Source organism: Lineus longissimus, chromosome 13 (assembly GCF_910592395.1).
Source record: "Lineus longissimus chromosome 13, tnLinLong1.2, whole genome shotgun sequence".
Lineage (NCBI taxonomy): Eukaryota > Metazoa > Nemertea > Pilidiophora > Heteronemertea > Lineidae > Lineus > Lineus longissimus.
Genome location: NC_088320.1, coordinates 4,930,210 through 4,942,381, shown reverse-complemented (window position 1 = coordinate 4,942,381; position 12,172 = coordinate 4,930,210). Strand labels below are relative to the sequence as shown.

The 12,172-nt window shown below is 41.0% G+C and overlaps 1 protein-coding gene across 2 annotated transcripts in view; it reads left to right on the top strand.

Moving 5' to 3' along the window:
• The window catches only part of LOC135498169 (double-stranded RNA-specific editase 1-like), a 50,579-nt gene that overhangs the window by 32,690 nt on the left and 5,717 nt on the right, over positions 1–12,172 (top strand). For both annotated transcript variants that reach the window (XM_064788363.1, XM_064788364.1), the window contains one exon: positions 1,267–1,938. In XM_064788363.1, coding sequence (XP_064644433.1) covers positions 1,267–1,938 — 672 coding nt within the window. The remainder of the gene's footprint in view (positions 1–1,266; positions 1,939–12,172) is intronic.

Below are 12,172 nucleotides of genomic sequence, written 5' to 3'. Positions count from 1 at the left end.
ATGTTCCCGTTGATGGCAGCTGATACTGTAAACCAAATTTTTGCGGCTGTTTCGTTTTTGCAGATTTTGGACGTCGGGACTAAAATTTTAATTTAAAAAAAAGAAAGAAATATTGTTATCAGCCTAAATAGAAATTATGAAAAGTTGAACTTTTCAAAATTGTTGGTACTTTTTTGCAAGTTGTTGTTATTCACCAAAAAACAGATAAAGAAAATGCCGGCAGTTTACAGTAAAAGCTCCCTGTTGCTCTAACTCTATCTTTTGTCTCCTTTCTTACCTTTTCACCATAAAGGCCGGGGGGGGGGGACATGATGGATCGTTTTTCATGGCCCTTTCCCAATGAGAAGACTTCCTTTGGCTTCCTTTCTCCAAGCAGATCAAAGGATATTCACAGATTTCCGTTGCACTATGTCGTCACAGGCATGTGAAAAAACTAAGGTCAACAAATCAATGGGCAATTGATCAGCCTCAACTGACCTATAGTAAACGCACCAAAAATATGGACCTAGGAAGACTGACGCCCATTTTACCTTATATTTTTTTGTACCACGACAACGTACTGTAAGGCCATCATAAAATACTATCAAATGGGGGATTTTTCGTTAAGGCTTTCCAAGGATTGAAGAGTTAATCTTAATTAGCATTAATAAAGTAGTAATGAACTAAAACTGTCATATCAACAACGGGGATCTTCCAAGGCATCTTAACGACCCTGCCTCATTCATCATCATTTATCTTTATAAAAGAGAGGGATTCGAATTAAATTGTCTATGACAACATGTTTATCCCGTTGTCATGGTGAGTTTGAGTGGTATAGGATTTCACATGTTTTAACCCTTTAGTCCTAAAAGTGGATTCATTTCCAAACCCATCCTTCTAGCATGTCCTGCACCCTCTTGTATTCAGCTATTTTCATATGGTGACCACTGTTTGTATGCACCACTTAACAATCTGTCTCAAAGTGAATTTCTCTCAATGCCTCACATGTATGTCTCCCGCGCATCAGTCAGTATCAAAGAAATTGATGCATTGAGTCATTGTAATGGAATTCCCAGAGGCATGTTTCTGAATGGAACCCTATGATCCACATGTTCAGCAGGCAGAACTTAGCTTACTGACCTACACTAGATTTTTGCTTATCGTGCGAAATTCGCTTTGAGGGTTTTTCTGTCCTAGTCTTTTTCACTCTTCAACCACGACACAGAAAAAATAAACACCTGTTTTTGCAATACAAATGTTCATGTCAAATCTTTTCATATTTTGCAGCTCTGCAACCCATGGCCAGCGACAACTCTCAGAAGCTCCCCCAGTCTCTTGCTGATCATGTTGCTAAAGTGGTCCTAGACAAATTCGCTGAGCTGACAAATAATTTCACTGAATCGACTGCAAGACGCAAAGTCCTCGCCGGCTTCGTCATGTCAACGGGTCCAGAGTTGGGGGATGTGCAAGTGATCAGTTTGGCAACCGGTACGAAGTGTATCAATGGCGAATATATCAGTGACCAGGGCACAGCCCTCAATGATTGTCATGCCGAGATAGTTGCGCGGCGATCCCTGCTGCGATTCCTCTACAACCAGGTCCAGATGCACGCACAAAGTCCTGAAGAGGTGGAGAAGTCTATTTTGGAACGGAATGAGTCCGGCGGCTTCAAGTTGAAGGAGAACGTGCAATTCCATTTGTACATCTCCACGTCGCCGTGCGGAGACGCCAGGATCTTCTCGCCGCACGAACCAGGGCAGGACGGCGAGGGTGGTGACCGGCACCCGAATCGCAAGGCGCGTGGACAGCTGAGGACGAAGATCGAATCCGGTGAAGGTACGATCCCGGTGCGGACAAGCTCTTCGGTTCAGACGTGGGATGGTGTACTCCAGGGAGAGCGTCTGTTGACCATGTCCTGTAGCGATAAGATCTGCAAGTGGAATGTTCTCGGAATGCAGGGTAAGTCAATTTACTTTTTCTGCTATTACTCCGAAGTAGCATGCAATTTGGGTCAGTTTTCATATTGGATATTGATCCAATTCCATTTCTCTTCTTTCAGCCTGGGATTTTTGCAGATCTTTTTGGCTCACCGTAGGGGAGTCTATACAACACCGCAGTGTCCGTCGTCCGTCGTCGTCCGTCGTCGTCGTATCCTGTTTCAAAAACAGTGGCACGTTTCTTAACCGCTAAGCCTATGAACTTGTAACTTTGTACACAGGACTCCCTTGGTCAGATGACCTGTGACACTAAATTTCGGTCCGATCTGATTCTTAATTTGGCCACCAGGGGGCCGAATGTAGATATCTAAAAAGTGTGATATCTCGCTTATTAATAACTTGTTTGGAATGAAATTTTTGTGGTAGGTACTCATAGCAAGGGTACATCATATATCATACGGGTTTTTAATTTGACCTACTTTTCAAGGTCACAGAGGTCAAATGGCGTAAATTGGCTGTTTCAGTGTAACTATGGCACGTTTTTCAACCTCCACAGCTATGAACTTGAAACTTAGTACATATAACCCCCTATACCAGATAACCTCTGGTGCTGAATTTCGGTCTGATCTGATTCTCAACTTGGCCACCAGGGGGCCGAATGTGGATACCTAAAAAGTGTGATAATTCGCTTATCAATAACTTGTTTTCAATAAAACTTTCGTGGTGGGTACTAATAGCAAGGATACATCATATATCGTACGGGTTTTTAATTTGACCTACTTTTCAAGGTTGCAGAGGTCAAATGGCATAAATTGGCTGTTTCAGTGTAACTATGGCACGTTTCTCAACCGCCACAGCTATGAACTTGAAACTTGGTACATATAACCCCCTATATCAGATAACGTCTTGTGCTGAATATCGGTCCGATCTGATTCTCAATTTGGCCACCAGGGGGTCGAATGTGGATATCTAAAAAGTGTGATATCTCGCTTGATGACTTGTTTTCGATAAAACTTTTGTGGTAGGTACTCATAGCAAGGATACATCATATATCATATGGGTTTTTAATTTGACCTACTTGTCAAGGTCACAGAGGTCACAACGCAGACACAGATATGGCCGAAATTGCATGTTTCGTGTTTTTCGTGTTGTGGCAATCCAAAGGTCGTGAGTTCAAACCCCGGTCAAGGACGGCCAAAAATATTTTTTTTATTTTATTATTTTTTTTATCTTTTCACTTTTGTCTTTTCTGACTTGTACCTTACATTTTCTTGATTTTTTATTTATTTGGTGCCATATCATTAGGTGGCTATCTTGGAAATCATTTTTAGTGACTTGTTTTCGATAAAACTTTTGTTGTAGGTACTCATAGCAAATATACATTTTATATTATACGGGTTTTTAATTTTGACCTTGTTTTCAAGGTCACAGAGGTCATATGGCGTAAATTGGCCATTAGAGTGTAAACTATGGCACGTTTCTTAACCACTAAAGCTATGAACTTGAAACTTGGTACATATAACCCCCTATATCACATAGCCTCTGGTGCTGAATTTCAGTTTGATCTGATTCTCAACTTTGCCACCAGGGGGCCAAAAGTGGATATCTAAAAAGTGTGATATCTCGCTTATAAGTGACTTGTTTTCGATAAAAACTTTATGGTAGGTACTCTTAGGAAGAATACATCACATGTCTTACGGGTTTTCAATTTGACCTACTTTTCAAGGTCACAGAGGTCATATGGCGTAAATTGGCCGTTAGAGTGTAAGCTATGGCACGTTTCTTAACCAGTAAAGCTATGAACTTGAAACTTGGTGCATATAACCCCCTACATCAGATAACCTTTGATGCCGAATTTTGGCCTGATCTGATTCTTTATTCAGCCACCAGGGGGCCATAATGGAAAAAGGAAGAAGTGCAATATCTTGCTTATTTGAGTGAATTGTTCTCGATAAAATTTTTATGGCAGGGACTTCTAGCAAGGATACACCACATGTCCTACGATTTTTGGATTTGACCTCCTTTTCTAGGTCACAGAGGTCAAATGGCGTAAATTGGCCATTAGAGTGTAACTATGGCACGTTTCTTAACTGCTGAAGCTATGAACTTGAAAGTTGGTACAAGTAACCCCCTACATCAGATAATCTCTGACACCGAATTTTGGCCTGATCTGATTCTTGATTTGGCCACCAGGGAGTCAAAACTGAAAAAGTAGGACATGCAATATCTCGCTTATTAATGACTTTTTTTCGATGAATTTTTTATTGCAGGGACTCTTAGCAATCACACGATATTGATCTTGTTGATGTCATAGACAATTATTGGTTGGATCATAAACTTATATATACTGCCCTGTCTTATTACTTTACATCAATACACATCTAAAAAAAGTCTTCATGCCTGATTGTGTTCACCATATTCACCTCTAAACTAAGCATGATTCTGCCTACTAAAAGATGTATACGGTGAGCACAATGGCCCCTGGCCGTTTCATTTCTTCTTTCTAGCTGTTATGATGTAGCTGGTATAGAGTTCGGTATGCAGAGCATTCTCCTTTTAAAGAGGCAGGAGACTGTCTAAGACCGGTCTTCTGCAGAATAAAAAAAGTTGCTTCGATTTTCTTTTGTGACGAGAAAAGCATGATGATTACATACAGTAATCCTAGAAATGTTTTCATACATTTTGCACGTTTCAACTTTTTCCGAACAACCTCTTGACGTAGCAGTCGAGATAATATTAGAATTGATTGCGTTTTACTTTCAAGGTACTTCAGATTTGTAATGAAGTTTTTGCCCAGTTTGTATTCAAACCTGAAGGAGTTTTTGAGAGATTTTTCCTCTGCCTAGGTCAGTTTTCGTGCTCTATACTTATACTTCTCCCCATCACAGGTTGTATGCACCATTGTGCCATTGGAATTTCTCAGTTAAGTTCTTCAGAGATACAAGCAATAGAATGAGATGCACTCAGTGCTTGCTTCGCCATTTCATTTAACTAAAAGCATGTTTTCAATTTCTTTGTACTTTGACTAAATGGATCTTCTTGCCAATTTTTTTACTCCGACACGTAAAGTGTATCAGATGATAAGGAGCCATGAAAATAGGATTTCAAGTCATTCAACTTTGAGCTATAGCTAAGCTGTTATGTTCCATCTCAAGTCACCATCTCAAAATGTTCTCGTTTGGCTGGGATGGATGACACTAGTTTTCATCCTGATCACCGCAGTTCATAGGGAAAGTCTAAAATAGTGAGAGAACGCGCTGGATAGTGCCACTGACGCAATTTAAGGACTGTACGTCAGATGAGTGGAAAATATTGGCTTCATGATAACGAACCTTGCCTTCCCGACTTTGAAGGCAAGTGTCCTAATCAGTTGTCCCGTGGCACCGCTATTGATTGCTCGTATCCGAATCTCATGAATCATGAGGAAGGCTACAGGCAATGACCAATCATTACATTACCAAAGTTATGATTTTGGTTATCCGGACGGGAAAGACATTTTGATTAGCTAATATGCATTGTGGCGGGTAGGACAAAGCGTTACTGGGTATTACGCCTTCAATATGATTAAGGTTTTAGGTTGATTATGTTCATTTCCCTGGGAGATTGTATATTACATTTCATTGCGACGACAATGGAACCAGTATTTATCAGTTAGCTGGTTGTTTTTAATTTTACCCCTCGAGGTTAGCTGTGTTTTACAATGCTTGGCCCGGGACATTACTAAGGCCAAGAACATCACTGACTGTCACTGGATTGCAACATATAAATCAGGCTGAATAAAACATACCAGAAGTTGGCCGGTAATATCTTGCAAATTTGTAACTTCTTGCGAGGCCTCCCTGATGGGGTCCATTATCTTGCATTCGGAACGTCTGCTAATTTGGGAATGGCCGTTCCCTGATGAGCCTAATGGATGCGTTTATGAGGAGCATTAATCTTGTGAAGATATGCTGAAAGGACGCCTTGGGGGCAGGTTGTCTTGTTCCCCTTGGGGGCAGGTTGTCTTGCCCTGGGGCCAGGCTTAAAAGTATGTTGGCCATTCAGTTGCCGACTTTTTCGGCCTTTCTGATATTGAAACCGACTTCGTCATGAGCCCTGAAAAGGCTGATTAACCACGACTTCATTCTGTCAGCATATTTGACAACATTTATTTGTCTGCCTATGTCCACTTTGTCCACATAATGTGTGGAATCCACTGTCACGATGTGAACTTATGACAGTTGTGGGAGCTTACTGCCTTCAGTAACCACTGCTTAACCGTCCTTCTGGTATTCCAGCAGTCATACATGAAGCCGATAATGCCAGCCTGTCAAAATCAATTTGATACAATGATGGATAGGGTTGTTCAACTTGTGTGTTTCGTGGTCTCCCTACTTGGAAGTGTCCCAGACCATGCAAGAAGCTCCTCACTGTCCAAGCTGGCAAGTCCTCGATATGTAAAGTGGTCTGGGGAACAATCAGTTCCCACTAGAGTGCCCTGGACATGAGTTTGAGTTGGCGCAAATGATGATTTGTGATTGATGGCCAAAAGTTAGCTGTGCTAATGAATCTAGTTTGCCATAAGACGTAGATTATGAGTATGTGACATGTCGGTAGGATGGTTTGTATCATGATAAGAACACTAACAGGTCAACTTAAGGCATTTCTGACCAAGATTGCTGATGCGCTCCATTCGGTCAGAAAAACTTCGTCAACTTGTGGTTTTATGGTGCCGTCTGATCCAGTGTCCAATAACCATATCGTGATCCCAAAATCAATTTATCCGGTCATGGATCAGAGATTATTGGCTGCTTAAGTATGAAACTAAGCCTCTTTTACTTTTAGAGCGTGGCATCATGGTCCGTCGGCTAAGCTAAGCTTGGTCTGGGATCAAGCATGGGACTCCCAGGGGAGGGCTTGGGTGGATGAAATTTGGGATAATACGAAATGATATACGACCGACATGTTATTCTATCTGAGTTCATACAAGTATCGAATGTGTTATTTCTGCAAGGCTGCTGGTCGATCGACGGATCAGGTGCAGATCTAAGGGGGGCAGTAAGGGTGCCTGGGCCCCCTTATTTCAAAACTTGGAAAGAAAACAATTGAATTTGACCATGGAATTCTTGGATGTTTGGGTCAGATGCCCCTTTGCCATCCAGTATCCACCCCTGCTAAGCTTGTTGGTTTTACTTTAGTTCAAGTTACTGAGAAATATTGGCTAAGGGATTATTGAAATCACCTCACGCCTTGTAAATTTGGCAATGATCAAGATAATGACTTGTTGTGACATTAAAAGCGGCTTTGGCTTAACTTAAAGTCTTTTAAAGTATGTTGTATGTACTTGGTACCATTTCAAGAGGTCGTGTAAGAGTCATAAATTTGTCTCGTCTACTTCAGTACGGTAGAGGTGGTAATCGTCTTCGATTCCTCAGACCAGCTGCTGAAATTTAAGCGCCTTGATTAGGGCCAATCCTAGGGGATATTCTGGCTTTTCAGCTGAGACGTATCCAATATGTCACGAGCATCTTTGGCATTTGCCACATGTACTACTATAATTGATGAAAACTTTGAAAACAGGGTGGTCTGGGCTCATCAGCTAGGCAGTGGAAACCAGATTAAGGGACAGAAACTCCAAAATAAAACCGGGCCGAAGGCGGAGCGTTCTGGCCATACCCCATATATCAGGGTGCACACACTCAACAGCCAATATCGATGCCAGTACAAATCATTTCCAAGAGACATGCGTACTGGTTGTCATTCTGAGCTGCAGGGACAGCTGTGCATGACTTCCCAAGTTCTCTTAATAGAGGAAATAAGAATCACTGGATACTTGCCATCTTGGCAGAGCCCTCTCAGTAGAATATCAAAAGAGTCGGACATCCGTCGACTCATCAAATATTCAATAGGCGGGAATGGCAAGTGTTTACGCAAGCAGCTGGGCTTGGCTTTTCTAAGCCATCACAAGGGAGGGATCTTGTATTGAACGAGACCCTACTGCCAACACAGTTGAAGCACCCTTGCCGATCATCAAAGGAGTTGGACATCTGTTCAATCATCAAATATTCAACAGATAGGCTTGGCTTCCCAAGCAATCGCAAGGGAGGAATCTGGTATTGAACAGGGTCCTATTGCTAACTCAGGAGAAGCACCCTCGTTGAACATCAGAGGAGTCCGACATCTGTTTATCATCAAATATTCAACAGATAGGTTTGGCTTCCCCACCAATCACAAGGGAGGAATCTCGTATTGAATGAAGCCCTATTGCCAACCCAGTAGAAGCATCCTCGTTGAACATCAGAGGAGTCCGATATCTGTTTATCATCAAATATTCAACAGATAGGCTAGGCTTCCCCACCAATCACAAGGGAGGAATCTCGTATTGAATGAAGCCCTATTGCCAACCCAGTAGAAGCACCCTCGTTGAACATCAGAGGAGTCTGACTCCCGTTTGATCATCACATATTCAACAAATGGGCTAGGCTTCCCCAGCTTGGCTTGGCACCAATGTATTCATGTCAGCACCTACCAAAGGGAAAAGTGTTCATATGTGCTCATCTCAAAACCAGTAGTTGTAGATGTAGATATCTTCAAACCTATGGACCCCAATTCTAAAAAATCAACACACTATCTTGCCTCAGTGAAGCCAGTTTGTTGCCGAATTTATCAAAACTATGCACCCAGTTCTGAGTAATCGAAACACCATCTTGCGCAGCTGACAGCCATTTGAATAATTCTGAAATGAAGCTGTGATACCGTCTTCATTTGCATTGCAAATTTCACTTTGATTTTCCGCAATGCTGAACCCTGGTCTGCATCCGCCTGCCTGCTCAATAAAGTCTCAGACACCTTCTTCAGTTTACTGATGAGAAAGCGTTGTCTCAAAACAGAACCTTTTCTCTCGTGTCATTGTAGCAACACAAAATAACAGAGGTCAATTTAATACCATCTTGAAATCTTGACAGCTGTATTATATGATAGCATGGTTGCTTTATTTTCAGATAAGGGTTTGTTTTGATATGATTTCCTTCAGTTTTTCCATTCAAAAGATTTACGGTAAAATCCACTTGGGTGCTGCACCCTGCTTTAACTCTTTGGCTGAAATATGCAGTAAGGCAAGTTGTGACTAAGAGATATGCCTAGAGTCTCATGTTGTCCAGTGACCCCTCGACTTTTCTGTCTTCTACATCATGTATGTTAATACTGCAGTCAGGACGTACAAAAAAAGTGAAATAAAAACATTCAATCTGCATTTCAATTACAATGCTACTAACATCTGATTATGTCACAATGTGAGTAGTCGGCAACAAATTCCTGTCGGTCTATAGGATTGATAAATTGATGAATGTAGATACGGACATGATTGATTGATGAAAAATAGCTGTGCATTTAAAATCACTCGGGATTTTGCTTGTCTCGCAATGATTGACATGGTATCCAAGATTGCCTAAAGTGGCCTTTCCATTAAGAATTCCTGAACTGAAAATGGCTACATCAACTAGGAATGGATTTAGAATGATTTTGATTGTGCAGGTAGGTTGCCTGGGATTGGAAATCTGTTGTTTACAGAGGTTTTTGGTTGATGTTTGAAGAAACGTTGTAGTACATGGATGTATCGGTGTAAGCAAGAACTGATAAAGACTATCGCATGGATTACGTGGACGAATACAAAGAATTCGTCTTCGTTAATCATAATTCAGGAGTTATGCGGAAACTCACTAATTGGTGACCATGTTTGCCATTGGTTATACTTCATACAAGCCGTCATCCCGACAATAGCTCAATTCAGAAGCATACTTGCTGCATATGTCAGATCAAATCCCGACTGGATAAAATGGATCTTGCACGACAGCCGTTACTTAATCTTATAGCTGCTTCCGATTCGTTACGTGTTTGAACTGATATCAGCAGTATATTAGGAGCAGTATTGATCTGCCTATACCTGCTGCCTTTGCCCCATGCATGCATCCTATGAGCAGCAAGCTTGTTGCGAGATGTTACATAAGTCTAGGGTGAATGGCCAGCTGTTGATAAAACTTGATGCTACTTCAGGTGGTTGGCTATGTCTGGTCAGGTAGACAGTGCTGCCAATAGCAGATCTACATGTATAGGCAGATGGATGCTGCATCTAGTCTACTGCTGCTAAACATCTACAAGAACAAAATTTAAAAGAATTTGTGTTGTTAACTTGCTTATGAACTCCTTTCGTCAGACGATTGATTTTTATCAAAATTAGTCTGTTTGACTTAGTTGCGTTATTTGAAATCAAAGCAATTTTGATTATCGATCGTCAGTTGTTTCTGACTAATAATGGTTTCTCCTAAGATTAGTGCCTTCAAAGATTTGTTCAGTAGATAATACTGTTTTTGGTTTCAACTCAGAAAATCTCTTAAGTTTTACTTTGTAAGACAGTAAAACTATAAGCTTCTTTTCTATTTAGGAAGCTTGTCATTGGTTAAAGACAAAGGAGACATTTAAATTTGTGTATGATTTTGCTAAAATAAAGTTTTATGTTTGTGCACATCTGGTTCTGACACAGTTGTTTGAGATTTGAAACAATTCTTTGAATGTTTTCAGACAAGTTGATTTTCTTTTTGAGAAATCATTTGAAGTAAAATAATTTTTATGGCCGTTTCTTATCAGTATTAAAGCACTAGCTCAGGATGTTAACAATAGGTGGGGGAGGGGGGGGGGGAACTGTAATGCAAAGCTCAAGGACTAAAATGAAAAAAGTCCTTTCATATTTCTGCAAACGTTAAGCTTCGAGAGTAAGAACTTCATATGATTTTTCAATCCAATTAGACAAAGTTATTGGATCGTGACGCTTGAATGTTGATAAATGAAAAAAACGAGCAACGAGTATGAAAGTTGTGTCGCCCTGTGCATGGAATTCTGGGATATTTTATTACATCGGGGAGTGCCAATTCGAAAATCAATTCATCGTTGTCGTAGCGATCGATAGCTGCTTCCTAGATTATGGAATTTCTGGCCGGCTGAGAGTTTGATCTCTATTTGAGAAGCCATTCTTGAAAACATTACTTTTGCATTTGCTTAATGCGATTGCTGGTTTGTGCATTTCCTAAAGTGGATTATATCATGTTTATTTCAGATCAGTGTGGCGCCTTGGGGCATTTCTGCCTTGGCTCTGTAGTTGAAAGTTGGCTCGCAGTAACCTAGAAAGTTTATCAGTGTATGTGCTTAAATTCGAACTCGGATTGGTTCCATCTCAACACTGGGTAGAGAGGAACTTCATTATGATGGACACTTCTACAGTAAATGCATAGTTAAAGCTAAATGTTTACAAAGTCCCATCTCAAAACAATGCATTGAAGTTTACACTGGATACAGTGAACTTCGAATGCATGTGGTGAATAAATTTCTTGATCCCGAGGGGGTAAGTTATAATGAGGTTCCACTGTAATAATTGTTGAAAAAAGTCTTTGCTGGAAAATATTCTCACATTTCCCAAAACATTCTACCTCATATCTGTCTATCACTTCTCCATGGTACTGTTTGTCTGCGTCATGGGAAAGACCTCTTTAAACGTAAAAAGTCCTACCCATATTCTTGTGTTACCAACCTCACGGAGTTCTGTGTGGCAACTCTCGATCAGGTGTTGGCAAGTTATCTCGCAGACGCTGGTATCTCATATGGCTATAAGTTTAGGATGGAGATGTCTTAGCAGAAGGGGTCCAATTTAAATTAGCGATAAGTGAAATGTAGCTGGAGAGAGAAACTCTTGGATTTGAAATCGGTCTGTGGTGGTTTGATTTCGAATCCGAGAATTCCGCTGGCGCATTGAGGCTGGACTTCATCATGCCATAGTAATGCAACTAAGGCAGCTGTCTTCCACAACGAGGCATCCTGAAGCCTGACTGGGGGTGATTTAACATGCTAATGGATTGTGAGTGCAAAAGGCATGTAACACTCCATCCATCCAGTGAGCCAACACATTATGTAGTCCAGTGAGCCAACACAACAATCTGTAATCTGATTGAATTCTTATTATTTCTGTACGAACACATCATCTGGTGTTTGTTCTGAAACAAGTTGGGCAGCGAAGTGATTTATATTTTCGTTCTTGCCAGAACATGTTTGGCAGAGATCTCATTGAATGAGAGATCACTTGCCCTAGCTTCTGAAAACTGCCTAACAAGGTGTTACCGACTGCTTCAGCCGTCGTCTTGCAGAACTGGTGACAGTCACTTCATTTCCAGAACTTCATGACGCTGCCACGCAATCTTACAAACCTCGATGTAGTGCGTGTTCTCGTTTAT